Source organism: Pteropus alecto, unplaced genomic scaffold (assembly GCF_000325575.1).
Source record: "Pteropus alecto unplaced genomic scaffold, ASM32557v1 scaffold121, whole genome shotgun sequence".
NCBI lineage: Eukaryota > Metazoa > Chordata > Mammalia > Chiroptera > Pteropodidae > Pteropus > Pteropus alecto.
The window spans coordinates 4,685,185-4,702,672 of NW_006434369.1; the positions used below are offsets into that span (position 1 = coordinate 4,685,185).

General features: G+C 37.0%; 1 protein-coding gene across 1 annotated transcript in view; it reads left to right on the forward strand.

Annotated features, from left to right (window-relative positions):
• Positions 1-17,488, forward strand: part of KIF13A (kinesin family member 13A) — a 175,878-nt gene that overhangs the window by 109,606 nt on the left and 48,784 nt on the right. Inside the window, 7 exon segments of the mRNA XM_015587289.2 lie at positions 148-282; positions 968-1,068; positions 9,200-9,311; positions 9,678-9,890; positions 12,224-12,334; positions 13,786-13,920; positions 16,020-16,150. Of these exon segments, the coding sequence (XP_015442775.1) occupies positions 148-282; positions 968-1,068; positions 9,200-9,311; positions 9,678-9,890; positions 12,224-12,334; positions 13,786-13,920; positions 16,020-16,150 (938 nt within the window).

The window sequence follows — 17,488 nt, forward strand, 5'->3', positions numbered from 1 at the left end:
ATGGTTGATGGAGGACAGGCAGGGTGGTTTTTATGGGAGGGTGGTGACTAATGCGTCAGAGGGATCATAATTAATACATACACCTGGTGGGCAGGACTGTGTTCATAAGTTTTTGCTTATAATATTTTCCTTATGCTTTGCCTCTAGGATATTGAGTCATTGATGTCTGAGGGAAATAAGTCTCGGACGGTAGCTGCAACCAACATGAATGAAGAAAGTAGCCGCTCCCATGCTGTGTTCAACATCATAATCACACAGACACTTTACGACTTACAGTCTGGGGTGAGGGACTGGGAAGATCCTTTGGTGGCAGTAAAAGAGCTCAAAATATCTACAGAGGTGACATGTATCATGGTTGGGTTCAGCTGCTGAGGATTTTATGCGTGCTCTTTACTTGTTAGATGAGCTACTGTGCGTAAACCATTTAATTTCCTAGGTCTTCCTTAATATATAACTTTAAAAAAAATATAATGAATTTCTTGTGTGAACTTCCTAAAGGGCATGATGACGTCACTATGTGGTTTTTTAATATATATCCTTTCATACTGAAATTCCCCTAAAAAAAACGGAGTCTACCTCATGGTCATTAAGGAATGTTAAAGAAGAAACCACAACATTTAGCCTGATGAATGTTTTCTCAGAAGAGGAGAGTTTGACCTGAATGCACAGGAATCCTCATGTCCTAGTATTTCCTCATAGGCACATAAAATCTTAGCTTTCTGACTATATTCTGGAAAGCCGAGTATACTTCTACCTAGCTGCAAAACAAAATGACCACACCAATTTAAATTATTACTATGAACTTGCTAGTCCAGATAACTCTTCCTGCTCTTTAAGATCGTGAGAAGTTTGCCTTGTAGAAAATGGTTACTCAGGTTGCTCTCAGTTATAGTGCTGACATATATGTAGAAATCTGTGTGTTTTTTACATTCACATGTATTGTTTCTCTCTTGTTTCCTACGACTAGAACTCTGGAGAGAAAGTCAGTAAGGTGAGCTTGGTAGACCTGGCTGGTAAAAAAAAACAGGAGGCAGGAGAGCGACTGAAAGAAGGCAGCAACATTAACAAGTAAGGTGGCTGGTGCTAAGCTGGAGCATCACATCCAACTTCCTGTGTGCCTGGGGGGACTTGTTGCAATATTAGGGGTCAGATGGCTCTAATCATGGGTGGTTCAGAGTCTATGCCGCTTTAGTAAACTAGGTTGAGCAAAAACAGCAGCTTGCCTCCATTGAGATGCATAAAGTTTAAGTAAAGCTACATGGTGCAGCCCTGCTCAAACATCGTACGAACATTTAGTCTATCATTATATGTAATGTGGTCATAGATAAATGCAAATCACAATTTCATGGATCAAATCATGTAGTCAGTTAACTCGGGGAGCTTACTATGAAGAGAAAATCTGCTTTGAATCCCTTTGTAAGGCTAATACTGTTTAAACATCAATATCTCAAAAAAAAAAAAAAAAATTTAGTCGTTATTGAATAACTGCCATACTGCAATCTCACTATTTGCCTTAGTGCTCTCCAGTGTGCCCAATGATGCAGTGAAGGCTGAAAGAGAGCAGTGGTGCATGATGTGTAGGAGTTTGCGAGGTAGACAAAGGAGATAAAGGCATTCCATGCGGAGTGTGCAGCAGAGGCACAGACAAATGAAAGACTTGTTCTTTCAGTAGTGCAGTGTCTCAGATGGCTCTTGGCATGCAAGAGAAGTCTCGCTGCTTTCCAACATGAGAGAGAGCAGAGTTTGCATTTAAGAGAGTACACTCAAGCCACACTGCCTGAGTTTAATTCTGCTTCCACCACTTACTAGATATGCATGTATCATGGGCAAGTGATTTTACCTCTTATTTTTCTCATCTGTAAAATGGGGATAATAATAGTTCCTACTTCATAGAATTACTGGAGATTAAATGCCTATAATGTGCTTAGAACAATGCCTGGCATGTAGTATGCACTGAATAAATATTGTTGTAGCTATTGTTTTGATAATCCATATAAATAGCATAATCGTTATCTTTATTCCAAGTTTAGCGAAAAGTAGTTTAGTTTGTACTTGTAACATTCTTCTCTTGAGATATGTAACTTGGGGTTTTGTTTAGGACAGAAGGTGACAGAAGGCAATATATTCAGGAACATGTTTGTGCACTTGCATTTTAAAACAATATTAGCACATTATAATTTTAGTATACAAAAGTTTAAAATTAGACTATCAGATGGACACAGCCACACTCACTGCAAAGACTGCTACTTTAGGGAGTTAATCTTCCAGTCATCCTGTCTCTTACTCTAATAACAAAGGATTTTGCTGTATTTCATGACAAAGCATTATAGGAGCCCAGGCTGGCACTACAGTTCTGCATTCCAGGATGGGAACCAGGATGGGAAAGCAGAAATGAGAGTGTGAGAGAGCAGGTTCCCTAGGAAAGTTTGTTACCTATCTTAGAGATTTGTTTACTGTTCCTTAGCCATGCCAGCCCTTTGCCTGCTAGCTCGGCTTGTAAAAAAACACTGGAAATTATGTGCCGTGAATTTGTGGAAACTCAGAGTATAGCCTTAATGTGTAATGATCACTAGTTCTTATTGACCTCTTAGGACAGTGCTTAGCACATAGCAAGCTCAATATAAGTATGTACTAATAAAGTAAAATAACAAATTGAAACTTCTGCTTGATAGCTCCACAAATAGCTTCTTAAGCCTTAAAATCAGTGCCCAGTTGAGTGTTAAAGAAGTCTCTGACGTGACATGTTTCCTAAGCCTTCTCTCAGCCTCTTATTTGGGCTTCTTTTGGATGGAACATTAATAATCCTCTTAAGCAGACCTGTCAGGGACATCACACAGACGTTAGTGTCTGCTTAATGGGCTATGGATTTAGGAGCTTCATCTCTCCTTAAGCTTGTAAGAGCTTTAAAGCACGCATTATTCCTTCATTTGGAGAGCTAAGGTGCTGTGTGACTGCACCGCCATGGCCTGCCTGTTCAGGGCTCCATAGGTTTAAGTCATCTGAATACCATCTTCACAGGGGAGTACATCTGAAAAATCCATCTGCTGCTCCACCTATCTGTTAAGGGTGGAATGAGGAAACCTTTCCTTTCTGCTGGAGTCTGGCTGGTTCAGCTTCCCTGAGAACTCATTTAGATCATGGAACACTCTAATGTCCCAAGGAATACCACTGAAAATGGTTCCATTTTATTCTCAGCAATGGCTAGTCATTAAATGCAAACAATGTTCATCTAATGAGTATCTTTCCCAGTCTCATTTCCATTTAAATTACTGTGGTTCATAATAAAGTATATACTAAACATTTCCAAAAATGGGTTCTACCGAACTTATTCTAGGGATATTAATATATGTTACCCCTAGGGTTTTGTTATATAATTTACATTATAATAATATAAACTTAATGTTTCAAATGTTTTATGTGACTCAGTCCTCCTTCTTCTTGAGTACGTTCCATGACTCATCTTCATTTCCTCTTGGAAATGTCACTTAAATGGGTGTTTCCTGAATGACCAAATATGTATTTGTACCTAGGGAGAATAAAAAAGACATGCTTCTGTCCATTATTTAAGGGCAGGTGGGGGTCCTTGTTAACTTACCATTTGTACATTGTAGGGTCTAAGTATGTGAAAAAAATCTGAATAAATGTCTTTACATTTAACATGAGAGACCCGTAAAGGACAGAGCAAAAATATGCCCGCTGGTTGGGGAATATCCACATCTTTTGAGGTATGTGCCTTTGTTGCCTCAGTGTTTCCCAAAGCATTTTTGTGAAATACTAGTTCCTCAAGTAGCTTTGGGAAATAAAGGATCCCTGGATTAATAGTTTTGAGAAAGGCTACTTATAAAACCTTCATTTGGACATTCACAACGCTAAAAGCTCTGAGGAGTCCTGCATTAATGAATCCCATATAACTTATCATTCTCTGAGCTTACTTGTTGGCAGAATTCTAGTTATAAATTAAAATCCCTGGAACAAATGTCCAAAAGAACTTGTTTTTGGAAATGTTAGTATATACTTTATTATTACACCACAGCAATTGAGCTGGAAATGAGATTGGGAATGATAACTCATTAGATGAGCCTTATTTGAGTTTAATGATTTGCATTAGCCACCAGAAAACAATGGTGAATGAAAATGGGGCCTATACTGTAGGTATAATAGTTTTCTTTCTTGTCAGGTGATGGTACTGTCTTTTCCTCATATTTTGCCACCTATATTCTTTGTATCTCTCCTTTACTGTTAAGAGTGGGGACTTACCGGGAAGTTTACAAAACTCAGACCTACTACCTTCGTCATCTTTCAACTAATTCTTGAAAAGCCAGGTACTACATTCTGTTGTAAGCAACAGAAACAAGCCACAGTGACAACCAAATGATGCATTGATTTGACTCACTTAACAGGAAGTCTAGAACCTGGAACAGCACCTTAGAAATGCTCTTAGGCACACAGCTCTGCTAATCCTACTGTGTGTGTGTGCATGCCATCCCCATGACCTCAGGATGGCTCTACCATTCCAAGCATTGTATCTATGTCTGTGTTCCAAACAAGAAGGAGAAAGGAGGAGAGGAGTAAAGGACCACCAGCTTCTGTCAGCAGCATAATCTATCTTTTCTATCGGAAGAACGACAGCTTCTTTGGAAGCCCCTCCCCAATAATGTCTTCCTACATCTCATTGGCCAGCACTGTTTTATGGCTTCACTAGTCTGCAGAGGACTCTGGAAAGTGGTGTTTTTAGCCTGGCACATGCCTCCCAACAAAATTAGGGTTCTGTTAGTAAGAAAAAGGGGAAAATGGATATTGGGCCAGCACCCACAAAGCATACCAAAACTGTTATTGAATTAGTCCTTTTTAGAAAGAGGTCCATTTCTGTTCTTCAGTGTATTCTACTCCACAGATACTTAGTGCTTTCTGTAAGCTAGGCACAGTAATTGCATGGAGGAATATGTATGATAATAGAATGGTTACCTTCCTCAAGGTGATCACAATCTAAGTAGGAAGAGATAGAGAAATAGTACAGGCATACATCTTTTATTGTGCTTTGCTTTATTGCACTTCACAGATGTTGCATTTTTTACAAATTGAAGACAAGACCCTCCACCAATAAAGTAATTAAAACTTTATTCGTGATATTTGCTTTGGTGTGGTGATCTGGAACCAAACTCTTAATATTTCTGAGGTATACTGTATATGGCTAACTCTAATAAAGTTTAATAATTACTGCACATATGATCTTACAAGAAGGTCATTGGAAAAATAAGTAAAATAGTATATTTGAAATCTACCCTAGAGCATACAGGTAACTCACATCACATTATATCCATTCCTAAGGGCAGGAATCTGGTGGTTTGGAATCTATGTAGGTTAGAACATGCAGAAAAGCAAGAAAAGGAAAAGAATTATGACTATTTTTTTCATTGAATGTATTTATTGGTGAAGCTTTTATATTACTTTTGATTCAAGTTTTATTTACTTTCTTTTTGATCCCAAATTCTTTATTGTTAAAGATATTTTTGAAATTTTAAATCTTAAAGCATGGCTGTCTGTTTATAAATGTTATCCCCTAGTCTAACTCTTCCTTCCTCTCTAGTCAGCTCCTCTCCTTCTACTCCCCATCCCAGCCCGAGAACTCTGCTAAGAGATTTAAAGAATAGGAGCTTCTTTGCTATCTCTACCTCCAGTAGATTCGGGGCAGAAGCAGTGCTTTGGTAGAATTAGAAAGATTATTGAAATAACTTTTTTCAGCTGCTAAAACTGCAAACAACTTCACCCTATGCTAGACACCTGTGAGGCACCCAAGCTGCCTGTTTGCCTCCAGCATGAGAAGAGAGTGCTAACAGAATCCATAATTGATTCTTTTATATTTTTAAGCTATCTGAAATAAAATTCTCATTAAAATTTGTTTAGCCTGTTGTTCACTTTTCACACATTGAACTTTCAAACAGCTTTTAGGATTTTAGTAGTCCCTGGATCATTGCTTCTGAGTGGAACCTAGACGGGAGGAATGGCATGGACCCCTTGTCACGGGGTAACCTGGTATCTCTCACTCATCCTGAAGTCCCACTCACCCTGCAGTTTATTTCTGTTTGTTTCCAGGAGACCCTAATAGGTTTAGATAAAGTTCTTTTTTTGAACGTATGCACGCTATTAGGTAAAAGAGTCTGACTTCTATTAATGATAAGCTTCTCTTACTGGATAAATTATAGAGCAAAGTGCACACAGAAACTGGAGTCGTATCATCGTCAGTCCAGCTCCAACCCCCTCCTGCTAATGCTTCTTCCCCCTGCACTAAGCTTGCAGAGCATGCCTTGTTTAGTGGACATTAATGACTCTGTGTTACCCTCTCCGTGTTCTCTAACACTCATTTGATTTTATGTTTTATTATTTAGGAGTGACAGAAGCTCCCTTTTTAATCTCTGCACTGTCAAATTAGGAAGTATAAATAGTTGCCATAAAGTGAAGTAAAATCTAGTCTCGATGAAAAATCCATGACATCCCCAAAATGTGTTTTCATATGAACGGCCATTGCGAACCTTGAGTCACTGAGCTCTTTATAGTTTGTATGAGTTAAAGCCATTTCTGCTGCAATCGGGTATTAAAAATCCGAGGTAGTTCAAGGACTTGTTTCTAACTGAAAATTTTATTTCAGTAGTTACAAAATGTGAAAAATGCCCTATATTCTATATTAGATCAGAAATGTGTTTCTGCCTTATATCGAACTACTTTCCTTTATTTGTTACATATCACATGGAAGGAGGAGTGATTGAACTTCCTGAATTTCTTTTAATTAAAAATCTTTTTTTCAATTTTTAAAGCTGTATTGAGAAATAACATATACTATATAGTTTACCATTTTAAAGTGTACAGTTCAATAGCTTTATTATATTCAAAGTTGTGCAGCCATCACCACAGTGTAATTTAAAACATTTTTATCACTCCCAAGAGAAACCTGGTGTATTCAAGTCATTCCTTATTGACCCCACCCCTAACCCTAGGTAACTGCTACCTGCACCTCTATAGATTTGCCTGTTCTAGATATTTCATATAATTGGAATCAAATAATATGTGGCTGTATTATTTTTGTAGTGTTTTAATAACAGATTACCACAAACTAGGTCACGAAATTTATTTTCTTAACAGTTCTGGAGGCCAGAAGTCCAAAATCAAAGGATCCGCAGAGTTTGTTCCTTCTGGGGGACTCAGAGGAAAAATGTATTCTGTGCCTCTGTTCTAGCTTCTAGTAGTTGCTGGCATTCTTTGGCTTGTAGATGCATCACTCCAATCTCTGCCTCTGTCTTCCCTTGGTGTTCTCCATGTGTGTCCTCACATGGCCTTCTTACACCAATACCAGTCATTGGATTAGAACCCTTCCTAATCCAGTGTGATCTTTTCTTAACTAATTTCATCTGCAAAGGCCCTATTTCCAAATAAAGTGACATTCTGAGGTTATGGTGGGCATGAATTTGGGTGAAGGGAACACTGTTCAACCTAGGACAGTGGCCTTTTGTGTTTGGCTTCTTTCACTTAGCATAATTTTTCAAGGTTCATCCATGTTGTGGCATGTATCAGAACTTCATTTCTCTTTTATGTCCAAATAATATTCCATTATATGGATATTCCACATTTTATTCATCCCTTCATCATCTGATAGACATTTGAGTTGTTTCCACATTTAGGTTTTTGTGACTACGCTGCTGTGAAAATTCATGTACAAGTTTTTGTGTGGACATATGTTTTCATTTCTCTTGGGTTGAACTTGTTTAACTTTAAACCTGTCAGTTTTAATGTATGTGTTTATGTCACTTTGTGGTAATGGCTGGTAGTTATTAAAATTCTCATTCATTTTCTGCTGCTTGAATTTGCTCTGTATTTCAGTGACTTTTCAGTGAGTCGCCTTTGAGGAATTATGTTTTGTGGGAAATATGCTTTCTTTCCTTTCAACTCAGTTTCTTGTTAATATTTGAAAAAAAGCTATTTAGTCTTTCACCTGCTAACCTCTGGTCACTTGCTGATTTGTGCCCTTCTGTGTTTTTATAAATAAATAGTAATGTTTGGTTTTTCAGACTATTTTAAAAGCATTTTGTTTTTATGGTATCATCTAACTTTGTTTGCAATCCCTGAGGCTGCTGTTTTCTGGCTGCTAAACTTGGAATTCAGTTGATTTTTCTCTTAGAAGAGAAATTGGAATTTAAATGGGACACCAGAGGATGTCCTTCATTCTTCAGGACTACAAATCTTTTGTTTCTATGGTACTCTTTTCTCCAGGTGCAGAGAACATGTGTTAACCACCAGGGGGAGCTTAGTAGCCTAGACCAGTGGTTCTCAAACTCTAGGCTGCATCAGAATCACCTGGAGGATTCGTTAAAGTATAGATTGTAGAGTCCCACTGTAAGTTTCTGATTCAATAGGTCTGGAGTGGGGCCTGAGAATATGCATTTGTAATAAGGTCCCAGCACCGCATTTTGAGAATCATAGGCATAGACAACTAAATTTATTTATCACTTTGGATATCTTTCAGTCGGGCCTTCTTAAAATTTAAGAAGTATATGAATCACCTGGAGATACCTTCAACTGGTTCTGGTTCAGTAGGCCTGGGGAGACTTCCAAGATTCTGTTTCTAACCAGCTCTCAGGTGATGCCAATGCTGCTTTGAATAGCAGGGGCTGGAAGAGTAGCCTTATGCTATCCTCTGCTTGAGTGGTTCTTCTGTAAACTATAATAACTCTACATGAAATAAACTTGCCAGCGGTAAGCAGATGAACAGTATATAGCTTATAACTTTTAGTGGAAGGGTACTCTGCAAATTACGTGGTTATTGTAGGAAACAAAATTAGGGGCCAAAATGGTCCAAACTAGATCCAAAGAGTAAATGATTCAGACTTGTAACATAATATTTGGAATAAATTAAAACTTGCCAGTGTGATCTTTTAAATGTGCTTTTTCAGATTCTGAAATGTATGTTTCACATGTTCTGTGACTGAACAGAATAGATTCTTATAGGCATTCTAATTTCATTTTTTTAAATTAGTGGAATTATTTTGTTTTTTCCTCAGCTTGACAAATTAATGAAGACTTGATTATATCAATTTTAGCACTTTATTGATCTGCATATTTTATACTTATTACTTAGAAGGATTATTGTTTCATGAAAACTAAAAATAAACATTCCATAAAACTAATTTTAAAATTTTCCTCTTGGTAGATCACTGACAACCTTGGGGTTGGTTATATCATCTCTGGCTGACCAGGCAGCTGGCAAGGGAAAAAACAAATTTGTGCCTTATCGAGATTCAGTCCTCACTTGGCTTCTTAAGGTAATTCAGTGTTCCAGTGTTCCTTTCCAACTAAAAATTGGCTATGTCTGAGGTGACAGCTGAAAGGTGTGTGCAAAGCTAACTAAATATACAGTAAACATCTGAGAATACTGTAGTGCTCTCCTAATTCCTAGGAATGCAGAATGAAAACTTGTTTCTGTTGCCTTTTATTTCATTATAATGCTGTTTGGTGGGCGTCATTCATTGTTGTGAATATAAGGAGACCACATTTCATCTACTCATAAAATTACTTGAAATACAGACCTATTTTCACATACTGTTTTCTTCACAGAATAGTTTATTACTTTCATCATACTTTTTTACATGGGCGTTGTTCCCTAAGATGCTATTTGAAATATTTTGTAGGACAATTTAGGGGGCAACAGTCAGACCTCTATGATAGCCACCATTAGCCCAGCAGCAGACAACTATGAAGAGACTCTCTCCACATTACGATATGCAGATCGAGCCAAAAGGATTGTTAACCATGCCATTGTGAATGAGGATCCCAATGCAAAAGTCATCCGGGAACTGCGGGAGGAAGTCGAGAAACTGAGAGAGCAGCTCTCACAGGCCGAGGTAATGTACAGCGTAGAGAATACTGTCATTAACAGCTACGTATGGTGATAATGGGTACTAGACTTACTGCAGTGATTGCTGCATAAGATATATTGTACACCTGAAACTAATATAATTTGTAAGTCAACTGTAATTTAAAAATAAGTTAAAAATAAAAAATAGTCTGGTGTTCCTTGTTTTTGAATTTCTCTGACCTATGATATCAGAGTGGTCAGGACATGCTTGCTTGCAGCTCTAGGTCAGCTCCATGTGGTTCAACATCGCAGTATTGATAGGCATCTACTATGTGCTAAGCATTATGGAGACAGCATGAATAATACAAAACTTCTGTTCTAGCACCTTACAGTCTAGAAAGCAGACAATTAAGCGAGAGTTGCTGCTACCACCTAATTGTTTGCTATAGTAAATCAGTTGGCCCTTGAGCACACAGAACCAAGTGTGTTATTTTTATTAACATTATACACTATATTAACAAAAGGCCTTGCAGTTTTCAAAAAAGTTAGTTTTATGTCATCTCAAGTCATGGAAGACAGCATTATCAAGGATAATTAAATGGTAGGAATAATTTAGAAATCTTTTTTTTTTAATGTCAGCTCCTGGGAGGAGACAAAAATCAATAATTTTGCATTGTTGCCATTTTTCCTTGGCTTTACCCAGACTTTAATAATCATACTCTTTTCCAAATAGCTGTTGCTTTATGCAAGTTACCGAGGCGCTATGCTATCTCTTTTGAAACAGGTAGTAGGAGGCCAAGTGCTTTAGGTTAAGTCGCAGGCTCCCACATGCCAGGACTTGGGTGTGTACCTAAGGCTTCTGAGTTCACATTCCTTCACACCACCCTCTTCTGACCCCTCTTTATTTGGGAGAGTATTAAGCGTGGGAGGAAAAAAAGGTAATAGTCATTATTTATTGAGCACTTGTATATCTGGCACTGTTTAAATACTTTTTGTCTATGGACTTATCACAAAAGTAATCAACAGGAGATAAAACAAACAAATGGGAGTGAAGCCAAGGATCTGAATACTCCATGAATTGGTGATCCTGGCAGTTGCATTATAATTTTTTTGTTTACATGTCTTTTTCTTCTTCTAGTCTATGAGCTTTGATAGCTCAAGAAGCTGTGTTTTATTAATTTTTTTCAGCCCTAACCCTGGTACCACACTGATACTGGAAGGCACTTAGCCCAATGCCTTGCACATCATAAGTACTCTATAAATATTGCTATTTTTGTTATTGCCATTATAATCATCATTCAGTGCATTAAGCATAATTTTTTTATTGATGCCAAGAAGGATGGCAAAACACCTGAAAAATCAAAATGTAGATAACCTTTGAAGTGAGTCATGATCTGGAGTGGAAAGTGTAATGCTTCTGATATTTGTTTAAAGGTAGATGATCTACTTCTTTCCTCTTATCTCTGAATCTGCATATTCACTGTGACCAGTTAGTCTAGGCCAGTTGGCCTTAACAATGCCTGGCTTTAAGAGAGAGGAACCATAGCAGATTCACCTAGATTTACTTCTGTTTCCCTGTACCCAGCACTAAATGTCACGCTAAGGGTCTATTAATATTGTGAAACTCAGGCACAGTCAGTTATCCTCCAGATCATTGCCACTTCAGCTTCTTGTCCAAGCTCTACCATCTTATTGATAAGGTTATACTCTATAGAGGCTCATGTTATTATAGAGTGTCAAAGCATATCGTTGCCAAGTAAAGGCCTCTCCACATTTTCAAGCTGCATCTATCTGTATTTAGACCCCTTAGTTATTCTCAAGTAACAAACTTAGAGGGAAATTACTGCTCTTTTAACCAGATGTCCTGCTTCTAAGTGAATAATAAATACGCTAGGTTTATTACCATCAACAAGAAAACTAGTTTAAAGGGCCCTAATTCAAATTTTTAAATAAACGAGAAGAATCTTCACCTTTCCTGGTAGGTTAATATAACCAGAATGCCTTTATTGGTGATGTGCATTGATCTCTGTCTTACTGAAAAAGAAATGTGCCTAAGTAACCTTCTTTCTTATGTTCTATTTTGAAAATAAACTTTAACATCTTTAACTGTGAAATTTAAGTATGATGGATAAAATTACTCTGTAATGATTTTATCAATTTAATTCAGGGCACTAGTATTTCTCTCCTTTAAATAGTAGCAACCGTTTGCCTCTTACATTTCATTTGATTAATAAAGGTCTAAAACCCACCCTGACAGCATGTGACTTAATTGCTTCCAACAAACTGTTGATAACTGCTTAAGAAGGACAATAAATGATTGTCTTGTTTATAGTGGTAGAAAAAATTAGAAAATCAGATAGCTCTGGTTTCATTTTAAAGGCTATGAAGGCCCCTGAACTGAAAGAGAAGCTTGAAGAGTCTGAAAAGCTGATAAAAGAACTAACAGTGACTTGGGAAGAGAAGCTGAGAAAAACAGAAGAAATTGCACAGGTAGCTTGATAATTTAGGCCTAAAATATTGTGATTCTTTTTCATTTGCTGTCTTTTCTGTATTGTCAGTCACTTGTGCTCAACAAGTCTTTCGAGAACCTCTTTTTTGCTGAACTAGAGACTGCAAAGATCAGTTTTAGATATTGACTTTGTGTCTTTTATCAACTATAATTTGATTTATATATTTGCTGGAAGTGTTGGAGAACACTAAATTTGAACAGGCATGATAAAGGAAATATCTTTATTTCCTGCTTTACACATTTAAACAAAAATCTTGTTTTGTGAATTTAGATCACTTGGCATAGCACATGGCTACCTTATTGACAGAATTTGTAACATTCAGCACATCATAGTTTTTCAATGTATTTGATTCTTTGGGCCTGATAGAAAATGCTCTGTGAACTTTACTTGAGAGAAAATATAAAGCAAGGACTAATTTTGTACTCGTATGTGAGTATGTGTCTTATGAATCTCTACACTTGCATTTTATAAACGTTTTAAGCTCACTGACCACTTGGAAGTACTAGACCAATCTCAATCACATAGCTTGAAAGCAGTGACTGAGATCTAGTCCAGCTGTTTGCTTGTATGTTTATTGTAGATATTATTCATGTCCTCTGCCCCATACACACTCACGTGCGCACACACACACCTAACTTCCTATCCCTCTTACATTGCTTAATATTTTTCCATAGCACTTATTCCCATTAGAAATTCTATATATTTACTTGTCTTTTTTTTTTTTATGGTCTATCTCTTTCCACTAGAATAGATGTTTCCGTGAAAGAGGGGCTTCATTTTGTTCCCTGTTATATTCTCTGCCCTAGATCAGTACCTGTTACTAAATATGTCATCAGTGAATGAATGAATTCAAGGCCCTCTGCAATAGGCACCCAATCAGCTCTTCCAGCTCCATCTCCCAGTACTTTTCCACATTTACTAAGGATTTGGGGCCCTGAAATCTTCCAGTATTCCCAGAGTCTTTACTCTGCTTTCCTGTACCCTTCCCCCAGAACACCCTGCCCTTATCTTGCTACTCCATTTCTTCTGTTGAAATTCTTATGCTTCAAGAACCACCTTAAATGTATTCTCTTCCTGAAGCCTTCCTTGTTTCTTAGCCCATTATAATCTCCGTCCTGTGAAGCCCACAACACATTGTTCCTCTCCAGTGGCACAGGGCTCTCCTCTTGATTCCAGTTATGTGGTCTTCCCCCTCTACTAGACAGTTAAACCCCTTAAGGGCAAGATGGTGTCTGGTTTACCCTTGGTGCCCCCAACGCACTAACACAAGACGTCATACATTTTAGGCTGTAAATAAACCTAGTTGAGCTTAGTGGGATGTGTAATTTAATTGGCATTGTCCCCAGAAACAGTGACTTACACTTTCCATGGATACAGCTAGCGAATAGAGCAACAAATAGAGTTTCTTGCTTTTGTCTTCCTTGTGCACAGGAGAGACAACGACAACTTGAAAGTATGGGCATTTCCCTGGAAACATCTGGTATCAAGGTGGGAGATGACAAGTGCTACTTAGTCAACTTGAATGCAGACCCTGCTCTCAATGAACTTCTGGTTTATTATTTAAAGGTAAGAGGGTATATAAATGCATACAAATTCATGTGTAACTCTCAGTTGAATCTGGGTGCCTGTCCCCATGACTTTGTTTTTTGTATCTAGCTTGGCCCTCATCAAAAAGATTCATACTACAGTCAGGTCACCATTGAGAATGAAAAACAGCTATTTTGTATTATCCTGGGGCTGTGCAATTAGGGCATCAGAGGGGCACAAGTGGATAGCTGAGAGTGTCAATGTGATCCTTAGCTATGGTGTCAAGGATTCTTAGAATATCTAGGTTCAATCACAAAGATCCTGAGACGTTCTGGAGAATCACACAGCTAATGCTTCTTAGTAATTCTAAGGTGATTTCAAGATCAACACAAGGCTAAAACAAACTCTTGTAGTAGTTTAGACAGCTAAGGTTCTTTCCTATCTATCTCTTATGGACCTACATCCTCAGGAAATAACTTTTGATCCTACCCATCAAGAGTAGAGATGGGATGTGACTGTTTGGATTTGGCACTTTGGACTCAGGGTATGCCGCTGGCCACGTTAGATAGCTTATTGCAGCTGTTCTCAAACTTTCTAGCTTCAAGACCCATATATACTCTTTAAAAAATGTATCAAGGATTCCAAAGAACTTTTGCACATCTGAATTATACCTGTCTGCATTTACTGTATAGATACTAAAGCTGAGAACATTAAAAAATACAAACGTGCAAACATACAGTCCACTAATCCTCAGAACCATGACATCACACATCATGTAGCCTCTGGAAAAAACTGTATACTTGTGATAAAATGAGAAGCACAAAAACAAATAACGTCTCAGTATTTTTATTAGAGTAGTTTTGACCTCATGGTACTCAGAGACTCCAAAGGTTCTCAGACCTTACTTTTAGAAATGCCAGCTTATTTTAAGGGAGAAATAAGACTTCTGTTTGAAATAGGGACCCCAACTGACATGAGGCAGTTAGCTGACCGTGAGAAACATTTTTAATCATATGAGTTATGGTGGTATATAAATATATGTATATATGTATTTAAATAGTGTTGAGGATTGGAGACCTAGGGTCTTGAAGACAGCTTGTATACACTGTCTACACACCTAAATCTCTAAATGCAAAGAAATTACCCCCTTGTGAAAGGTTAGATAGGCGTCTTGTTAAGGATTCTGATCTGCTTAGTGAATATACAAAACAGAGAATAAGCTAGAATTGAAGCAAGGACTCAGTCTCCTATCATCTTTTTTATTCTACTTTTTCCAGAGACATAATATGATAGAAATAGCCCCTGACTTGTCGACAGCCCAATAACACTTAAGATTTGTTCATTCAGTAAATGATTAAGGGGTATGAAATTGTTTCTGAAATCCTAAGGCCTAACACTTTTTCTGTTGAATAGGAAAGTATTATTATCATAGTGATTAAATGATTTTTAGAGTAAAAGAAAAAGCAAAGGGACTGAGCAGTGGACTTAATCCCAGGAGTCACAGTCCACATATGAGTGAGGTTCAAAGTCCTTAAAATCACACTAATCTGTACATTGTATAAGCAACAGGCTTCATTACTCTACATAATATTAGTATTAGGTATTCAACTATTTTTAAACTTAAGTTATATATTTTAAAATACCACTTTCCATGAAACTACTTTTAGCCTTCTTGAGTTTATATAGCTGTTTTCAAAGCACTTCTGCTGTTAACTCAGATAATCCTTAAAAGAATCCCGTTAAGTAAATCAAATTGATAATATTGTCCTGGTTTTGCAAAAAGGAAACTGAAGCTCAGAGAATGAAATGGCTTGCCTGTATTCACATCAATAGTAGGTTGTTGAGTTAAAATTGGAACTCAAAGTATTCTACTGTCAAGTTCAATTTCCTTACATTTTAAGGCAGTATGTAATCACTGTTCACCAGGGTCATCCACCCCACCCCCCATCATGTTTAAACATTGTTTTTAATTTAGTGTGTTATGGTAAGCTTTTGACTTATAATGGTCCAGATATCTTACATCTCCTAACTCATTCGATATTGTCATGCATATGCTGTTGGGTTATTAAACTTTATTGTGAAAATTTTTGTGAGTTACTTTAAGTGTGGGTTTTTTTCCTTTAATATTCTGTTCCTAGGACCATACAAGAGTAGGTGCAGATACTTCTCAGGACATCCAGCTCTTTGGTATAGGAATTCAGCCTGAGCACTGTGAGATTGATATCGCATCTGATGGTGATGTCACTCTTACTCCAAAAGAAAGTGCAAGGTAAGAAAAGTAAACGGTCACTTAACATGTCTTGTGTGTCATATTTCCAGAAGAAGACAACCCGTTCCTATTTGCTTCAGCTATATCAAAGTTAAGGCTACTGTGGGTCTTTAGGAATTGCTCTCCGGTTACAGAGAACCGGATAGCAACATTTCAAGCACCACCTTTGGAGTAGGCTGCCTTGACTTGGTGGGTGATTTTGGAGAACATACTTCTTTCATCTAAACTTCAGTTTTCTCATGTATAAATGGGGCTAATAGTGGACAAAACATGTAAATCTCTTGCCTCAGTGCCTGACACATATAAATGTCAAAGAAAATTAGTTGTTAGTGTAATGCATTGTGTAAAGAGCAGTTAATTAGATAACTTTATTGTTTTTGAAAAATTACTAAACCAGGCTGTAATATGTAAAAATTTGAGAATTGACAAGATATACTTTTTCATTTCTATTAAATGCTGCCTTAAATTATTTAATAAACAGATATAAGGTTTAAATGAAGTTCTATAACAATATTCATTAGCACACAAATATTGAACACTCATTTTTATGCGGAAAACGTTACATTCATTTCAAATTATTCTGTTAACTATCGGCCATATAAATTTCTAAGTGATGAAAAAAAGACTAATAATAGCATGCGCGATTCATGAAAGTTTGTAGATCTTGTATAATAGTGATACAATTGTTAAGATATTTAATGGCAAAATGATACTATTCCTTAATTTTTACTTATTTCAACTTCAAATAGTTTTTTGCTTTGTACTATATTAGAAACTCTGGATTTTTTTTCATAGTTTTTTTTTTCAGTTTAATTGAAATATAATTGACAAAGTTATATTTAAAATGTACAACGTAATGATTTAATCATAGTCTCTTCTAACACTATATCTAAAAATAATTGTAATCAGCAAATTTTCTTATACTCAGTTTTAATTCCAATTCTATGTCTTTATCCTACTCTTTTTTCCCTACTCTGCCCAATCTCTCCTTTCCTGGAACTCCAGGATAGCAGTTCATTTATTCAGTAGACTTTGTTTGAAGATTTGTGCTGGGAATGCCCAAGTATAGGAACTCAAAGCCCAGTAGAGGCAAATGTATAGAAGCAATAGCTAACAAGAAGACAAGTGCTTTTTATAAAGTAATCTTTATAATATGCAAATCTGATTACTGTGGATATATGTGGTGTGTGTAGGACTGGGGGTAGAGAGATCAATTAGGATGTGTGTGTGTAGCTAACAAGAAGTGCTTTTTATAAAGTAATCTTTATAATATGCAAATCTGATTACTGTGGATATATGTGGTGTGTGTAGGACTGGGGGTAGAGAGATCAAATCAAT